The sequence below is a fragment of the Tympanuchus pallidicinctus genome, unplaced genomic scaffold, assembly GCF_026119805.1.
Source record: "Tympanuchus pallidicinctus isolate F22 unplaced genomic scaffold, pur_lepc_1.0 scaffold22, whole genome shotgun sequence".
NCBI lineage: Eukaryota > Metazoa > Chordata > Aves > Galliformes > Phasianidae > Tympanuchus > Tympanuchus pallidicinctus.
Window position 1 is genome coordinate 21857482 of NW_026294739.1, and position 13892 is coordinate 21871373.

The following is a 13892-nucleotide window of genomic DNA, read 5'->3' on the forward strand; positions in this document are numbered from 1 at the left end:
TCCAGGAAACCCTCACTTTCTCCCCTAGCCCCTTCCTGTCCTCAGAACAGCTCCCAACATCTATCCTTCGGCTGAAACCAACCTCATCTTCAACCCACATTCTTGCATCACATTTCAATTCAGTCCTGTTTCTCAACAATCTCGATCAAAAATAAATAAATAAATAAAAATCAAGGTTCTAGGTTCATGCAGCTGCAATTCATCTTATACACATCACAACCTTTGAGCACTACTTGAGCCATGCCTTTTTTTCCTTACCTGTCATTGTCTCGTCTACCACACGTTGCCACTGACATTAAGATCTACCTCAAAACTAGATCCTTTTAATCTCCTTCTCTCCTAAGAGCCTTTGTTATCTTTTTATTATCTTTTCAGGCCGATGCAGTCACTAGAAAACTCCTCCCCAAGTCATTCACAATGGAATCTATCCTCTGATACTCCTAGCATAACCTATTTGAGTGCTCTCCTGTTCTCCTGCCACTAAAAGGAAGTTTTGAAGGCAAGTTGGGATAGATTATGTCTTGATCCAACACTTGCTATCACCTGTAAGCTCTGACAGGCCGGGGCACATTCATGCAACCACACTAAAAACATGATGCATGGGAAATAGGAGACTAACTGAAGAAAGGAAAGGCCCCTTCCCGTCCACCATCCCTCGTACGGCAAATACCAAAGCACTCAGTGATGCTGTTTGTGTCTTTCAGAAGCTACATGCACAACTTTTCACTTTGCAATATTGTCTCTTTGCTAAAATACTTCTTTGTTCAGATTTTATTAGAAATCACACAATCACAGAATTGCAGGGGTTGGAAGAGACCTCAGTATTTAAAAAAAAAAAATAATTCTCAAATGAAAAAGAAAGCTCACACAAAGGACAACCGACTCCTGCCAGTACTAAACAGCCAAACTTGAAAAAAGCTGAGGCCCATCACCATACAGTGGCACACTGTAAAACACACAGAGTAAACCAACAATGCAAAGCAAGGATTGATAGTTTGCCCCAACCAGGAATAACTTTTGACTGAAGCTGTGACCTCCTGAGCACAGATCAAACCCAGTGGCAGCATCTGTAGCTTCACAGTAAGCAGCACCTAGCACTGCATTTCTGTTTGAAGCAGCAGTGTTGAAAGTACACCTAGAAAACGTGTGTAGGGGAGGAATCTTGTAATTATATCAGCCCTGTGCATCAACCAGGTGATGCAAATTAAACCATTTACAGAGTTTACTAAAGCTGTGAACCTGTCCAGATATTTAAATAGTACTGTGGGGGGATACAAAAGTATTTCTCTTGTTGTTACTACTACTTATTGACCCTTTTTAGCCAGCTCTTTGCTTTTACTGTCATTATTTACCCATCCTCTTCAGTTAGCTCTCCTCTGCATAAACAGGACCTTATTTTCCAAATAGCAGGACCTACAAGCACCAAAACCAAAGAACTCTGACAACCTATGAGGGCTGGATGCAAGACAATTCTTGCTTACTTTGGTAGGATAACAACAACTTGAGGCAACAACCAGACTCCAACCCTATTCCAAGCTACCCGTAATGAGTAAGTCACCATGCCATAGATTGCAATGAGATGCACACATTTCCAAACTAAATTGGAATGGAGCTCAGGAAATAATTTGTAGTCATGTCGCCGCCCCCAGCAACACGAAGAGCCGCCGATCAAGCACCTCCTTTGCTGACCACCCAGAGACAGCAATTTCACCAACAAGATTACACTTCACACTGTATTACCCCATAGATACCTGTAGGTGTACCAGCTGTTATTGCATCACTCACGTCGAACTTTGTTACACATTTCAGGACAGGATTCTTCAGTTTAAAATAACAAGAAAAGCCAAAAACGTTTGGCAGACAATAAAAACAAGCTTGTGTATTTAAGGACAATTATAGCAAAATGCTCTGCGACCACAGAACTGTAGGAAGTCAAGGAAAAAAAGGTTAACATCCTTTGGTTAAACCTATTTAAAGCTACACGAATTAAAAGACTGAAATCCCAAGTTCTGACGTATTTTCCTATACAATTAACTTGCAGAAAGACTGCAGTGAAAACTAAAAATATTAACAAGCCTCTACCCACACACAAGTCACAGGAAATCCAAGTTTCTCCATTCCAGAGGAGCATAATATTCTAATAAGAACTATCCTAATCTTCACCCAGCAATAATTTCAAGATGATATTATTATTCTCATTTCCTTGAATAATATCCATACTCCAGGGCCATTTTCCTTCTCATATTCAATATCATGCATGCTTGTATCAAGATTCCTTTCTTCATATCCTGTCACAGTATCAATCACTGCCTCCTGTCCACTCAATCCACTTTTGATTTATCAGCCGCTGTCTTTCTGGACTCCATAACTCGACCCAAACCATTTTAGCAAGACATTGACAAATAGCACCCAGTATCACATCAACCTGTTCCACTTAGTAAACTAAGAAACAGTAACTGTGACATCTCTGCATAAGTATTCCATTCTATTCCCCAGACTGATGTATATTAATGAGGAGATGGTATTTGAAATGCTTCTTCCACATCAGCATCTAATATGATCAAATTAGGAAATGGGATGATTTATTAAATTTCGCAGAGCTGAAATATTTCTTTATATCACTCTATGTGTGGTTTCAGAAAGTGAGCTGTTGCTTTCAATTTTTCTACTGAGGATGTGCCTGCATTTCACAGACGAATTATTGTCTTTAAAAAGATTGCAAGAAGGCAAAATGTTATTAAGCAAATGCTCAGTAAAACAAACTAAATCGGTTTTAAAATTCCTAATTTAATGTAAATCTTGGTTGTTTTGCTCAAATTCAGTTTGTGATCTTATTAAGTCATATTTGCATTGTACTATCTTGCTGTAGGACAGCTTCAAATTTATAGCATTACTAGCAAGACCCACTTTTTTGACTCTAAAAAAATGCATCTAAAATAGTCACAATCCACACAAGTTTTCTTACCTTCTGAAATCTGAGCTGGTATTTTGTGCTTCATTTTGTTAAGTGGCACATTTTAAAAAGGTTCTGAGATCATCACATACGTTGTGACTTATCAAATGAAAGCCCGATGCTTCCATATTTGGGTATTTCATTTGAATTAAATACCTATGTTAGAAAAGCTACTAAAATTACACCACAGGTACACACGCTTTTACAAACACATTCACCATCTTGAAAAATAAACTGCCTTTGTTTGATGGAGGACTGGAGGGAGAAATAGGAAGACAGTCTGCGATACCTGCATGACTCACACCAAAAATAAATCCAGTGATTTCATGATACAACATAAAGAATCTCAACTTCCAACAAGAAAGTGGTTTTCTAGCGTCAGACCCAAGTGGCACTGGAAAACACAGCTGCTCAAGTCCCAAAGGTGGTACTTGGGAAGCACAACAGCAGCCCAACAAATAAGAGAGCAGAGAGCAGAGCTTTGCTTTATTGCAGCATCTCACATTGCTGCCTTGCTGGCGGGTCAGTAGGTTTTATTTCCCACCAGTCAACCCACAGGCAGGGTACCAAGAATCAAGCAGGTAACATGCTCTTACTACACAGACAAGAGCTGGACGAGTTACCTGTAATCACGTCATTCGCTACTTCACTCAAGTGCTTTCTTTGGTACTTACCTTCAAAGGTGATATAAAAAAAATGCTGTCTCATCCCAAGCAAGAATGGATTACAGGTGCCAAATTCATACAAAAATTGCACCATGACTTCAGCACTCCATCCTGTACATTGCCCCATTGCCCACGACAAATCTTGTTTCTCCACTACAATAGATGCTGAAGGATTTTTCTTGCTTTTTTTTTTTTAATCATTTAAAATTTGGTATCCACAACATCACAACATCCACAACAGCAAGAACTTCCGCAGCTTAATTGCATGATGTGCAAGAACTCTATTTAACTAGAATCTGCTTCACTTGATGCCTGCCCAGGATCTTACATTGAAGGAGTGCTGTTCATTTCCTCCTTTAATCATCTTTTCACATCTTTTTTTTTTTTCATACCCATCCATCACCTTTCCTCTGTCCCCCTTCAAATCTGAGCCCTGAGGAGCCATGATGCACTCATCCAGTCCTCTTTAGAGAGCTGTTCATACCTTCACTCAAGTATACAATGCAGATTTTGAGTTGGAAGGCAAGGAAGCACTCAGCTTTGTTGCCATTGCCCCTGTACTACAAGCAGGGAGCACACAGGCCCCAGCAGCAGCTTTCTGCAACCTACTCAATTCTTCCCCAGATTAAACCATGGCTTCACAGGGTAACAGTACAAGAGAGCAGACTGCAAAACAGTCCGAATCAAAGATTCTTTTAACTTAATTTGAGATGTGACTTAAGAATATTTTCCCTAAATATTTGTGTCTCTGACTAGTAATACAAAATGACCTGCAGCTATACCAGCAGTAGGAAAAGCTAGCATACTTTGTACACCAAATATTTGTATGCAATATTTCCCAGCACAAAATAAAATAAATCACAATTAGGTTTTAAAAGATTTTAGGCAGATAATTCCCATACATTTCAATGGCAATTCACATCAGTAACACCTTTGGCAAACATGACCATTAGTATATCAGCTACATCTAACTAATAACACAATTTACATTTATTAGAATACAACAGACCTTTCAGAGCAGGTTATCCTGTTTTCTAATACTGAGCACCCAACCTACTCAACAGCACCTTTGTTGTCACTTCATTCCTTTTCCATCTCACTGTTTTAAAACTGATGCTATGAAAGTGGATTTTTACAGGAGCACTTCTACACAGAACTCAGCAGCTTATCCATTCCACAGCTCAAAAGGTAACTACACTCCAAAAGGGATCAGGTTGTTTAAATAACCAAATTGCCACTACAAAGGCACTGTAGCAATAAGTGTCCAGGCAACTATTATAATGAACAGCTGTGAATAAGTCATGAGAGAATACAAATAGGAAAAGGAAAGTGCTCACATCCTTCAACAATTTTTCAGTATCATTTAGGAGGAACGGCCTGACTGATCTGGCACGAGAAAATAACAAGTCTTACCAAGTTCTTAGTAAATTCTAGGCAGAATTACCCAGCTGCAGATCAGTAAACAGATATTAAAACAAAGAAAGGCTTTCATCTGCCTGCTAGACTCAATAATGACCTTAAATTCAACAGCAGTCCTTATATCCATGGATCAACTTCATTTAAACTTTGTAATGGACAAATACACACCAAAAAAATAAAGTCCCTGCTCATCATAAACTACAAAACAGTTTTATAATACGATTTGATTATGATTCAAATTATGCTTATTATTGAAAATACTGACTTGTCACAATCTGATCCATCAAGAACTGCAGCACCACAGTTATCTTGCACTGTTAAGTGAGAGGCGCAGAACTGGAAACACTTCCCCATTTCACAAGAAAAACAGATGAGAAAACAAAAGTTTCATGTCGTCTTCACTGAACCAATACTATGCATGGAGGTTATTGGAAACCAGTAATCAAAAAGACAACTTTTGTACCTTGATTTCAGATTTCTGCAGTTAAACAAAACTAAGGTGACTTTTTTCTTCTTGCATTTGGCCAAACTCAATACATATAATTTACCATTAAATCCAACTGTGCTGTCAGCTTAAAATAAAGCTATCATAAGTGCATGAAAAGCACAGCACAGAGGTTTCAATTTAAGAAGATTTTCAAGCAACATGTCAATTAGACCACATGCAACCACTTCTAATATGCTCACAAACTCAGTAAGCACATGGTGACTTACAATAAATGTTTTTACGGTAGAAATAACAGTAATTTCTTTCCTAGAAAAGCACCTTACCTCCTCGTTCTACTTTTTGACCTCGATCTTTGAGACCTGTAGGATTTCCCTCTGCCCCTCGATCGGCTGCGACTGCGTTTCCTTCTGGAGCCATAGGAAGAGCTACTGCTCGATCTGTGCCTGCGCCTGAAACAGACCCATGTTATCAGCACACAGAGCTTCTAGAACAAAAAACAGCAGCAGGGAAAGGAACAAACAGCTCACTCAAAATCATGTGCATGCAAAACTATCTCTTACATTGCAGCATGTCAGAAAAGCCTCAACATACACCACTGCTGCACACTAATAAGTAACTCACACATACGTGAGCAAAGCCTGTCCTGAAGAGCTTGCATTCAAAAATATACGTCCCAAGGGCAGAAGGCAAAACAGAAGTTAACTGATATGCCCCAAATCACACAACACTCGAAGGGCTAAGCCAGAAACACAGCTCAGCTCTCAATGAACTGCAGTCTCGTGACCAGTGCATTGGAACCCACTGACTGTCTGCCAAATCTGAAGTTTAAGAAACATTTAGACCCACATTCTCAGCAGCACTTACTCAGAAATACGCTGCTTTTCAGTGGAAAGAATTCCAGCACAAGAAATGAAATTCTAAACATTAGCTCCTGCATTGCAGATCTATACAATTACCTCCAGCCATCCAGCACATACATAAAAAGCAAACATTTTTTTTTAAATTACATACACCTATAAATATTTTCCCTCTATAAACAAACAATTGAGTTCTCAACTTTCATAATGTGCAGTCATTGCTCAGATACAGAGACTATTTGTTTGGTTTTTTTTTTCCCTGCACTCCTCCTTTTTTCAGCACTATTATTAATCAAATAATCAGTATTAATTTATTCAATCTGAGCTTGGGAGTTTTCTCTTGAGCTCTACCAGAGGCCAGAACGGTATCTTCTCTCCCCACCCCACTCCCACCTCCATCCCCCACCCTCGTTTCATTTATTCAAATAATAAGTTCCTATGCACACAGGAGAAAGATGAAAGAATACACAGCAAATACCTACATTAAATCAACCAATCCCAAACCTGGTGGGAGGGATGCTTTAAGTCTCAACCTTTCATACAATTTCTTCTCCATCTCCCTCACAGCTAAATAATACTTGCAGCCCTTACGAGCCCTTATTTCTGGGCCTCAGGATGCTTAGGTGATAGTAAAGTATAACACCCTATTCTTGTAGCTCAGGGTCTAGTCCATGGGATGAGTGCTCATCTAGCACAAGGGAAAAGGTGTTGCATTACGTACAAGGAGTGCTGGACTTTGAGCTAACTCCTAAAGAGCAGGTTTCCATGTGAAAAAGGCAGGCAATGCTCCTGCTAAATGAAGATGAAGTAAAGCAATCTTGGAGACTGCTGGTTTTTATACTTCTGGTCAGGGATAAATCCAGCAGAACCCCAGAGTGTGACAGTCATTTAAGTGCCAGGAGCAAATATCCTAAACTAAGGGCAAAGCAGAGGTGCTAGCCAGATACTAAAAGCAGACACTTTGGTCTTTTCTGGATTCAATTTAAGTCAACTGGTCTTCGTCCAGACTCTAATCTCCCTTCAAGCTCTGTTTTTATCTGTGAGATAGCCATGCCTGCACTGGACTAAAGAGATTCATAAAGCTGCATGTCATCAGCATATTGTTGGCATCAAAGCCCATGTCATCTCGCTGTGTCCCCTAAGGGCTGTATGTAGATACTAAGCAGGAACAGAAAAACAGGGCGATGGAAAGGAACCAACAAGAACCCCTCCAGTGGCCTGCCTGCCCCTTTCTGAAATACTCCCCTGCCAGCTACAGAAAGGTTGGTCAGGAGCAGCTTCTCATACGTTTCTATTACAGCTAGGTGTGATGAGCATCTTCCAGCCCCATCCATTAATAATAACCTGCTCAGTTTGATTCCTGGATCATCTCGAGTCAGAGACAACCAGGATATCTAAAAAGATCAGGTACAGAAAGGGGACTCTGTGATAAAGGAAATACAGTTTCAGGCCAGCGCAACTTCGGTAGATAGAGCCACATCTGTGTTCTCATCACCCCCTGACGACTGTACCCTGGACACACAAAGAATTAGGAAGCGTGCTGGTGAAATCTAATCGTGGTGTCGCCCATTCTGACGGTTTGGTTTTTAAATAGAAGTGGAGCTGTCGCCACATCTTCCAAGATTCTGAGCAAACAACAATAAAATTCCAAACCAGAACTGACCACACACGGGATCTGAACGCTTATGTCGCGCAGTATGGGATATGGAAGAGCCCGATCTGCACCCAGCAGCAGCAGCCAGACAAGTACATGTGCACCTTTTCTCATAGGAATGTGAACGTGACTGCGCATCCCGGGAGCGGGACCTCGACCTCGACTTCCTCCCAGACTTTTTGCGGCTGTACGTCCTGCTGTCTGAGGAGCTGCTTGACGACGAACGCCTGCGGTGCTTCTTCTTCCTTCTGCTTCTGTTCTCTTCTTCTGTGTCCGAGGAGCGACGGCCCATTTTTGAACTAAGGAAAGACAGAAATTCTGAACTGGAGAAACACCCTGAGCCTGCATTTATACACGCATACACACACAACAAGTGTGTTTAGACAAATACACCCTGGCACCATTTTTAAAGCTACCGTGTAAATAAACTGTTTGGCTTCCACGCAAAACTTAAATCAAGATTTAATTATAAGATGTCAACAAATTTAAGTAAGACAGTATAAGCTCACTGTGGCATTAAACACTTGTTCTGAACTCCTACAAAAGATATTTTACAACCATCTAAACATCTAAATGCACTAATAAAACCCATTTTTATATCAGAACATACTTCATCTTGTCTTATTTTTACATTTTTGGCCCAGATATTAATTTTTAAGAAATCTGAGAAGTCATTTACAAGGAGATAATTCTTACATACTCCCCATTAAGCATATTGAAGATGCTGTACTGCTGACTGCACACCATCTGAAGGTACAGTTACAAATGAGAACGCATACTTGCTCAATCAATACGACGTGGTCTATTTCTGTTACTGATGTAACTCGCTTTCAGACTGCACAACTAAGGTAATGTATGTTTTTGTTCTCTTAGCATAATTAAAAACAAACACTGAGAAATCAAATTATCTTCAAATTAATTCATGCTAGAGTTGGGTTGACTTTGGTTTTCACTTAAAGCCACTCAACTTAGAGCTGCTCTATTCTAAAAATCAGAGCTACAGATACAGAACTGTTTCTTGATTGTCAATCTGCAGACTTGGACAATTTAATGAAAAAAGGAGGTGGTAAGGGCTGCCATTCGTTTAACTGCTACGAAGACCATCACCTTTTGGAACTCCAATCAGCCTCATTGCTTCAGGATTTAAGAAAAGCAGTATTTCTTGACTTTTCAGACTGCAAACTATAAGAAGTGCTTTAAACTGTTCTTCTGTCCCAGCAATACTTGCCCTACACAGCTGAGAACCAATCTCCACATACATCTTCTCTAATGGCAGCCAGCAACAGGCCCCCCTCCCAAGGAGGAGCACTTGTTTCAAAGCTCTCCAGCTACCAAGAAAACAGCAGCTCCAAACTCCTTAACATTTGTATCAACAGCCAGATCATGGGTGTATTTTGGCACAGTTATCAACTGTCTTCAACCAACACTGAAATATTACAGCTCCTCATATTCCAGCATAGAGAAGCTGAGCTGGTTCCTTTCCTGCTTTTGCCCTTCCTCACACCTTCTGCCACCTCTCAGCAGACCCTCATCTCCAGGGTCAGAACTGACAACAAAACAAAGGAGAAACTCGCTGTTAAGTACTTGTTTAAACACACCAAATGTTTACAGCAAATAAAAGCCTCAATTATGCTAGGTCAAAAACTGAGCAAAAATTGCAGTTCCAGACTTCAATTTGCAGTTCCATAGAGGAGTGACAATCTCTATCAACGTACTGCCTTGTGCAGTTATTTCCTCCATTCTCCACCTTTCTCCACCTTCCTCCACCCCCCCCAGCTCAAAGACTTGCAGATACCCAAGGTACCAACAGTTATTATATGGTAAAACAAAGCTCTTCAAATATCCACTGATAGAACAACCTTCAAATGAAGATGAAGCTGAATCTCAAACTCTAAATAAGCAGAACTGCTCAGAAGGATGAAACTCCAATGCTCAGGTTTTAAACTAAGAGCTCACAGACCACAGCTCATGACAGCAAGATTAATGGAAGAGACCTGAGAAACACAGAGTACAGAAGACATTTCTGCCAAGATATTTACCACTTGATGTGGATATCATTATGAGCCAGAACATTACACTTCAACATATATTTTGCCTGTTGTTTAACTTCCTTTTTTAACCACAGCCTTTCCCCCAATTTGGGCACATAACTGGATTAAGCAGCATACCAGTCTAGTGAAACACACTGCGTAAACCTCAATTTTATGTCTTCAGGACCATAGAAAAGTTGTGTGCCACAGCCCTTCAGGGCAAGCCCTACTGCAACACACAGAAGCACCTCAGGAGCTCCAGGAAGCTCTGGGTTTGCAGCGGTTGAGTGGACGAAGGCAGGTGGGTGACTGATGTTCTGCATGTCCTGGAGACCCCACTGGAAGAGAAGTCACCAGAAGCAGACCTGATCCCAGAACAACGTGAGCAGCCAAGAATCTGTAGCTGCCAGCTACAGGGATACTTCAGAAGTACACAGTGCCTGTCAGACAGGCTCATCTGCCACCAGGGTTTTTGGACCACTCCTTCAGCACATCACATACACTGTCACGTGAAGGTGCCTCTTACAAACATAACAATCAACTGCTTTCAAACACTAAGACCTACTACACCAGTCTGGTATCTTCCATGACCGCTGCCTCCTCCCTCCATACTCCAGCACAGACCCATCAGAAAGAACTGCTAGCACTGACTGACACCCAAAGCCTGGTAGATGGAGGAGTTAAGAGTTGTTCTGCTGGGTCAGTGGTCCACACACCAGCTCCACAAGCAGGACTGGCTGACAGTACCTACAGATCACAGAAGAACTGTATGTTGAAGCTCCTAAGTTTTTTCTACCCATCTTTTTCCACACACAGTCTGTAGATCCACCACAGTAAAAAGAGTGGTGTAAGAGTTCCTCTAACAGCTGCGGGGCCTGATCTCATTTTTGAGGTGCCTCCCCATGTAGGTCTCACAAGGAAGTGCTAAGCCATAGGTATTTGCAATTGAAGATATATTACTAATTCCTATTTACGTGCAGACAGTGAGAGATGCAGCTCTAGGTGTCTGGCAAGGCACATGAAGCAGCAGCAGCCTTTTATCTCAACCACAAAGTAGTACGAGGAGGAAGAGGTACATTACCAAGCATTGACAGCAGATAGATGGTGAGACTGACAAGCCAGGTTACTTACCAGGCATTTGGGGAGAAAGAGACTCCTGGCCATCAGTGAGGCTCCTATTTCTACGTCACTCTGCCCTAACCTTATCAGTAGGATGACTTACTGTTGGATCCAATGCATTTGAAATTGCTGTTCTGAAGCAAAGGCACATTACAGCAACTAACAGGCAGGTTTAGGGTTTTTGGTGTTTTGGTTTTTTAACACTTATTTTATTTTAGACTTTTTGAGAACTCATGCTGCAACAATTTGGTTGAAACAAAAACAAAGCACCTGCTTTCAAACACATCTGCCAAGAGAAACGCCAACAACAAAAATTCCAAAGCAACTACTTACTTTTGTTAAAGCTACAAACAGTGCTACTAAGCAGCTAAGTAACCAGCATATAAAAACGTAAAGAAAATCTTAATTACTAAGAAACTTCATTTGTAACTGACTTGCAGTAGCCATTTGCATTGTTTACAGAGCAGCTTTATAAATGTATGCACATTAAGTTCTTTACTATGAGAGTGGTGAGGTGCTGGAACAGCTGCCCAGAGAGCTTGTGGATGCCCAGTCCTTAGAGGTCAGGCCAGGTTGGATGGGGCCCTGGGCAGCCTGGTCTGGTATGAAATGTGGAGGTTGGTGGCCCTGCATGTGGCAGGCAGGTGGATATTCATGATCCTTAAGTCCCTTCCAACCCTGGAATTCTGTGTTTCTGTGATTTCCTTAGAGAGAATGAACAATTCAGGGATGGGCTCCAGCCAGGAAACAATGCTAACTGAAGCAAAACTTATTCTATGTTACTTAACAAACACGATTCGAACAAGTAGGATTCACAGTGTTACTAACAGCAGTGCTGCTCCCACAGAAAGGGAAATTGCAAACAGACAGAACTCAATCTGACAGCATGCACATGTGTGTGGTTGAAGGATTATCTGTGCCTCCCACCACCAAGCCTGCAGTTATGCAGAAACTCTTCCTGCTCTGCAGTTCAGAAAGAAATGCTCTCAGCAAAGAAAAAGATTGGATCAGAAGTGACAATGAGGTGACCTGTTCTTACAGAATCACAGAATTGTAAGGACTGGAAGGGACCTCTAGAGATCATAGAATGGCCTGGGTTGAAGAGGACAACAATGATCATACAGTTTCAGCCCCCTGCTATGTGCAGGGTCACCAACCAGCAGACCAGGCTGCCCAGAGCCACATCCAGCCTGGCCTTGAATGCCTCCAGGCATGGGGCATCCACAGCCTCCTTGGGCAACCTGTTCCAGGCTGGGAAACTGTTCCATTTTTCTAGAATCAGTGAGCAGCGTGGGGCAGAAAGGATGGCAGCACTTGTCCTCACTTCAAGCACAGCAGCAGGCAGAGTCTGCAGCCCAGCACCAGCTGCCAAAGCACAGCAGCAGCTCTCCCTCTCTCATTCTTCCAGCTTCCCTCCTCTACGAGAAAAGTTACATTTAAAACACATCTATTGGAATAGTGTTTGCGTTCCAGTGTATCAGCACCCCCTGAGTGATCACTGAGTCCAAACCCCTATCAAAACAGGCTCTGTACAGCAAGTAAGCATTAGATAGGTCTTACAGAACAGTGTGTATTTGTAAGTACTTATCCAGTGGGTTCCTTCCCTTAGCCAAGCCTCCAAATTGCTAAAGGAGAAACATCCAACTCACACCTATAGGGAGAGACAGCACAACCAGCTCCTCCAGCTGAAAACACCGAGATAAAACAACCGAACCGCAAACAAGAGAATTCAGCTTCAAACCTCGAGATGTTCACGCTAAACGCAAGAAGAAGAAAGCAAAACAAAACAAAACAAAACAACACTCTGGCCGCTCTGCGGGGGAAGGACCCAGGCCCCAAGGCCCAACCTCACCCCCAAGGCCCTGCCCCAGGCCAGGCCGCAACGTCGCCATGGCAACGGCAGGCCTGAGGCCTAACTGCAGGCCTGAGGCCTACCCCCACCCACTCCCCGTACCCCGAGACCCTTCAGCCACCGGAACCTCTTCCCCCTCCCACTCCCCCCCATAAAGAGCCCACCCGTCCTCCCCCCAGCTTTACCTCAGCCTCCAACAGCCGAGTCGAGGCCTCAGGGCCGAGGTTTTGAGCGCAGATGCTTCCCGGAGGGAGGTGGGCAGGCAGAGGCGAGAGAGCGCCGAGCGCATCGATGGCGCCAGGCAGTGCTGCGGAGCGCCGAGCGAATGGATGCGCAGCGCGGGGTGCGGGACACGAGTGGGGATCGGGGAGCTTTGGCTGGTGCCTGGGTGCCCCAGAGCCCCACGCGCGGCCATGTGGGCCCTGTGGGGCTCTAGGGCAACCAGACACCGCAGCTGTGGTCTCCCAATGGTCTCCCAACGGAGCAAAACTCTCCCACCCGCGAATTTCCACGCGGGATTCCAGTCCCATAACGAATTTTGCACGAGTATGAAGCGAAACACACCGCTTTCCTGAGGGGGGAGAGGGGGGGGGGAGAGAAAAAGAAACAAACAACCCAACACCCAGTGGGAAACGCAAGCTTAGAGGTGAACAGGGGCAAAAGGACCCCCGACGGGCAATCGGTGCTCCCTCTCTTTAAAGTCATCCCCGTGGAGGTCAAAGGAGGAATCGATACGCGGGCGCGAGTTCAACAATTTTGAATAATTTATTGGCATCCCACCGAAGGTGTCAACAAAAAAGTGCCGCTTTCACGGGATTTAGCCAACAAAGCCCCGACAATGCTAGCCGCAAGCGGCGTCACTCGCCCTAATCCCACGCCTCCACCCTCCTCTGCC

The 13892-nt window shown here is 43.0% G+C and overlaps 2 protein-coding genes across 3 annotated transcripts in view; both read right to left on the reverse strand.

The window, feature by feature from the left end:
- The window catches only part of RSRC1 (arginine and serine rich coiled-coil 1), a 111269-nt gene extending 97998 nt beyond the window's left edge, over nt 1-13271 (reverse strand). The window contains exons 1-4 of the mRNA XM_052686116.1: nt 13183-13271; nt 12797-12901; nt 8101-8295; nt 5809-5934 (exon numbers count right to left, since the gene is read on the reverse strand). Of these exons, the coding sequence (XP_052542076.1) occupies nt 5809-5934; nt 8101-8288 (314 nt within the window). The 5' untranslated portion in view covers nt 8289-8295; nt 12797-12901; nt 13183-13271. The remainder of the gene's footprint in view (nt 1-5808; nt 5935-8100; nt 8296-12796; nt 12902-13182) is intronic.
- LOC128082188 (lysosomal amino acid transporter 1 homolog) overlaps nt 1-13892 on the reverse strand; it is a 136930-nt gene that overhangs the window by 33697 nt on the left and 89341 nt on the right. The gene's annotated exons all lie outside the window — the stretch shown is intronic.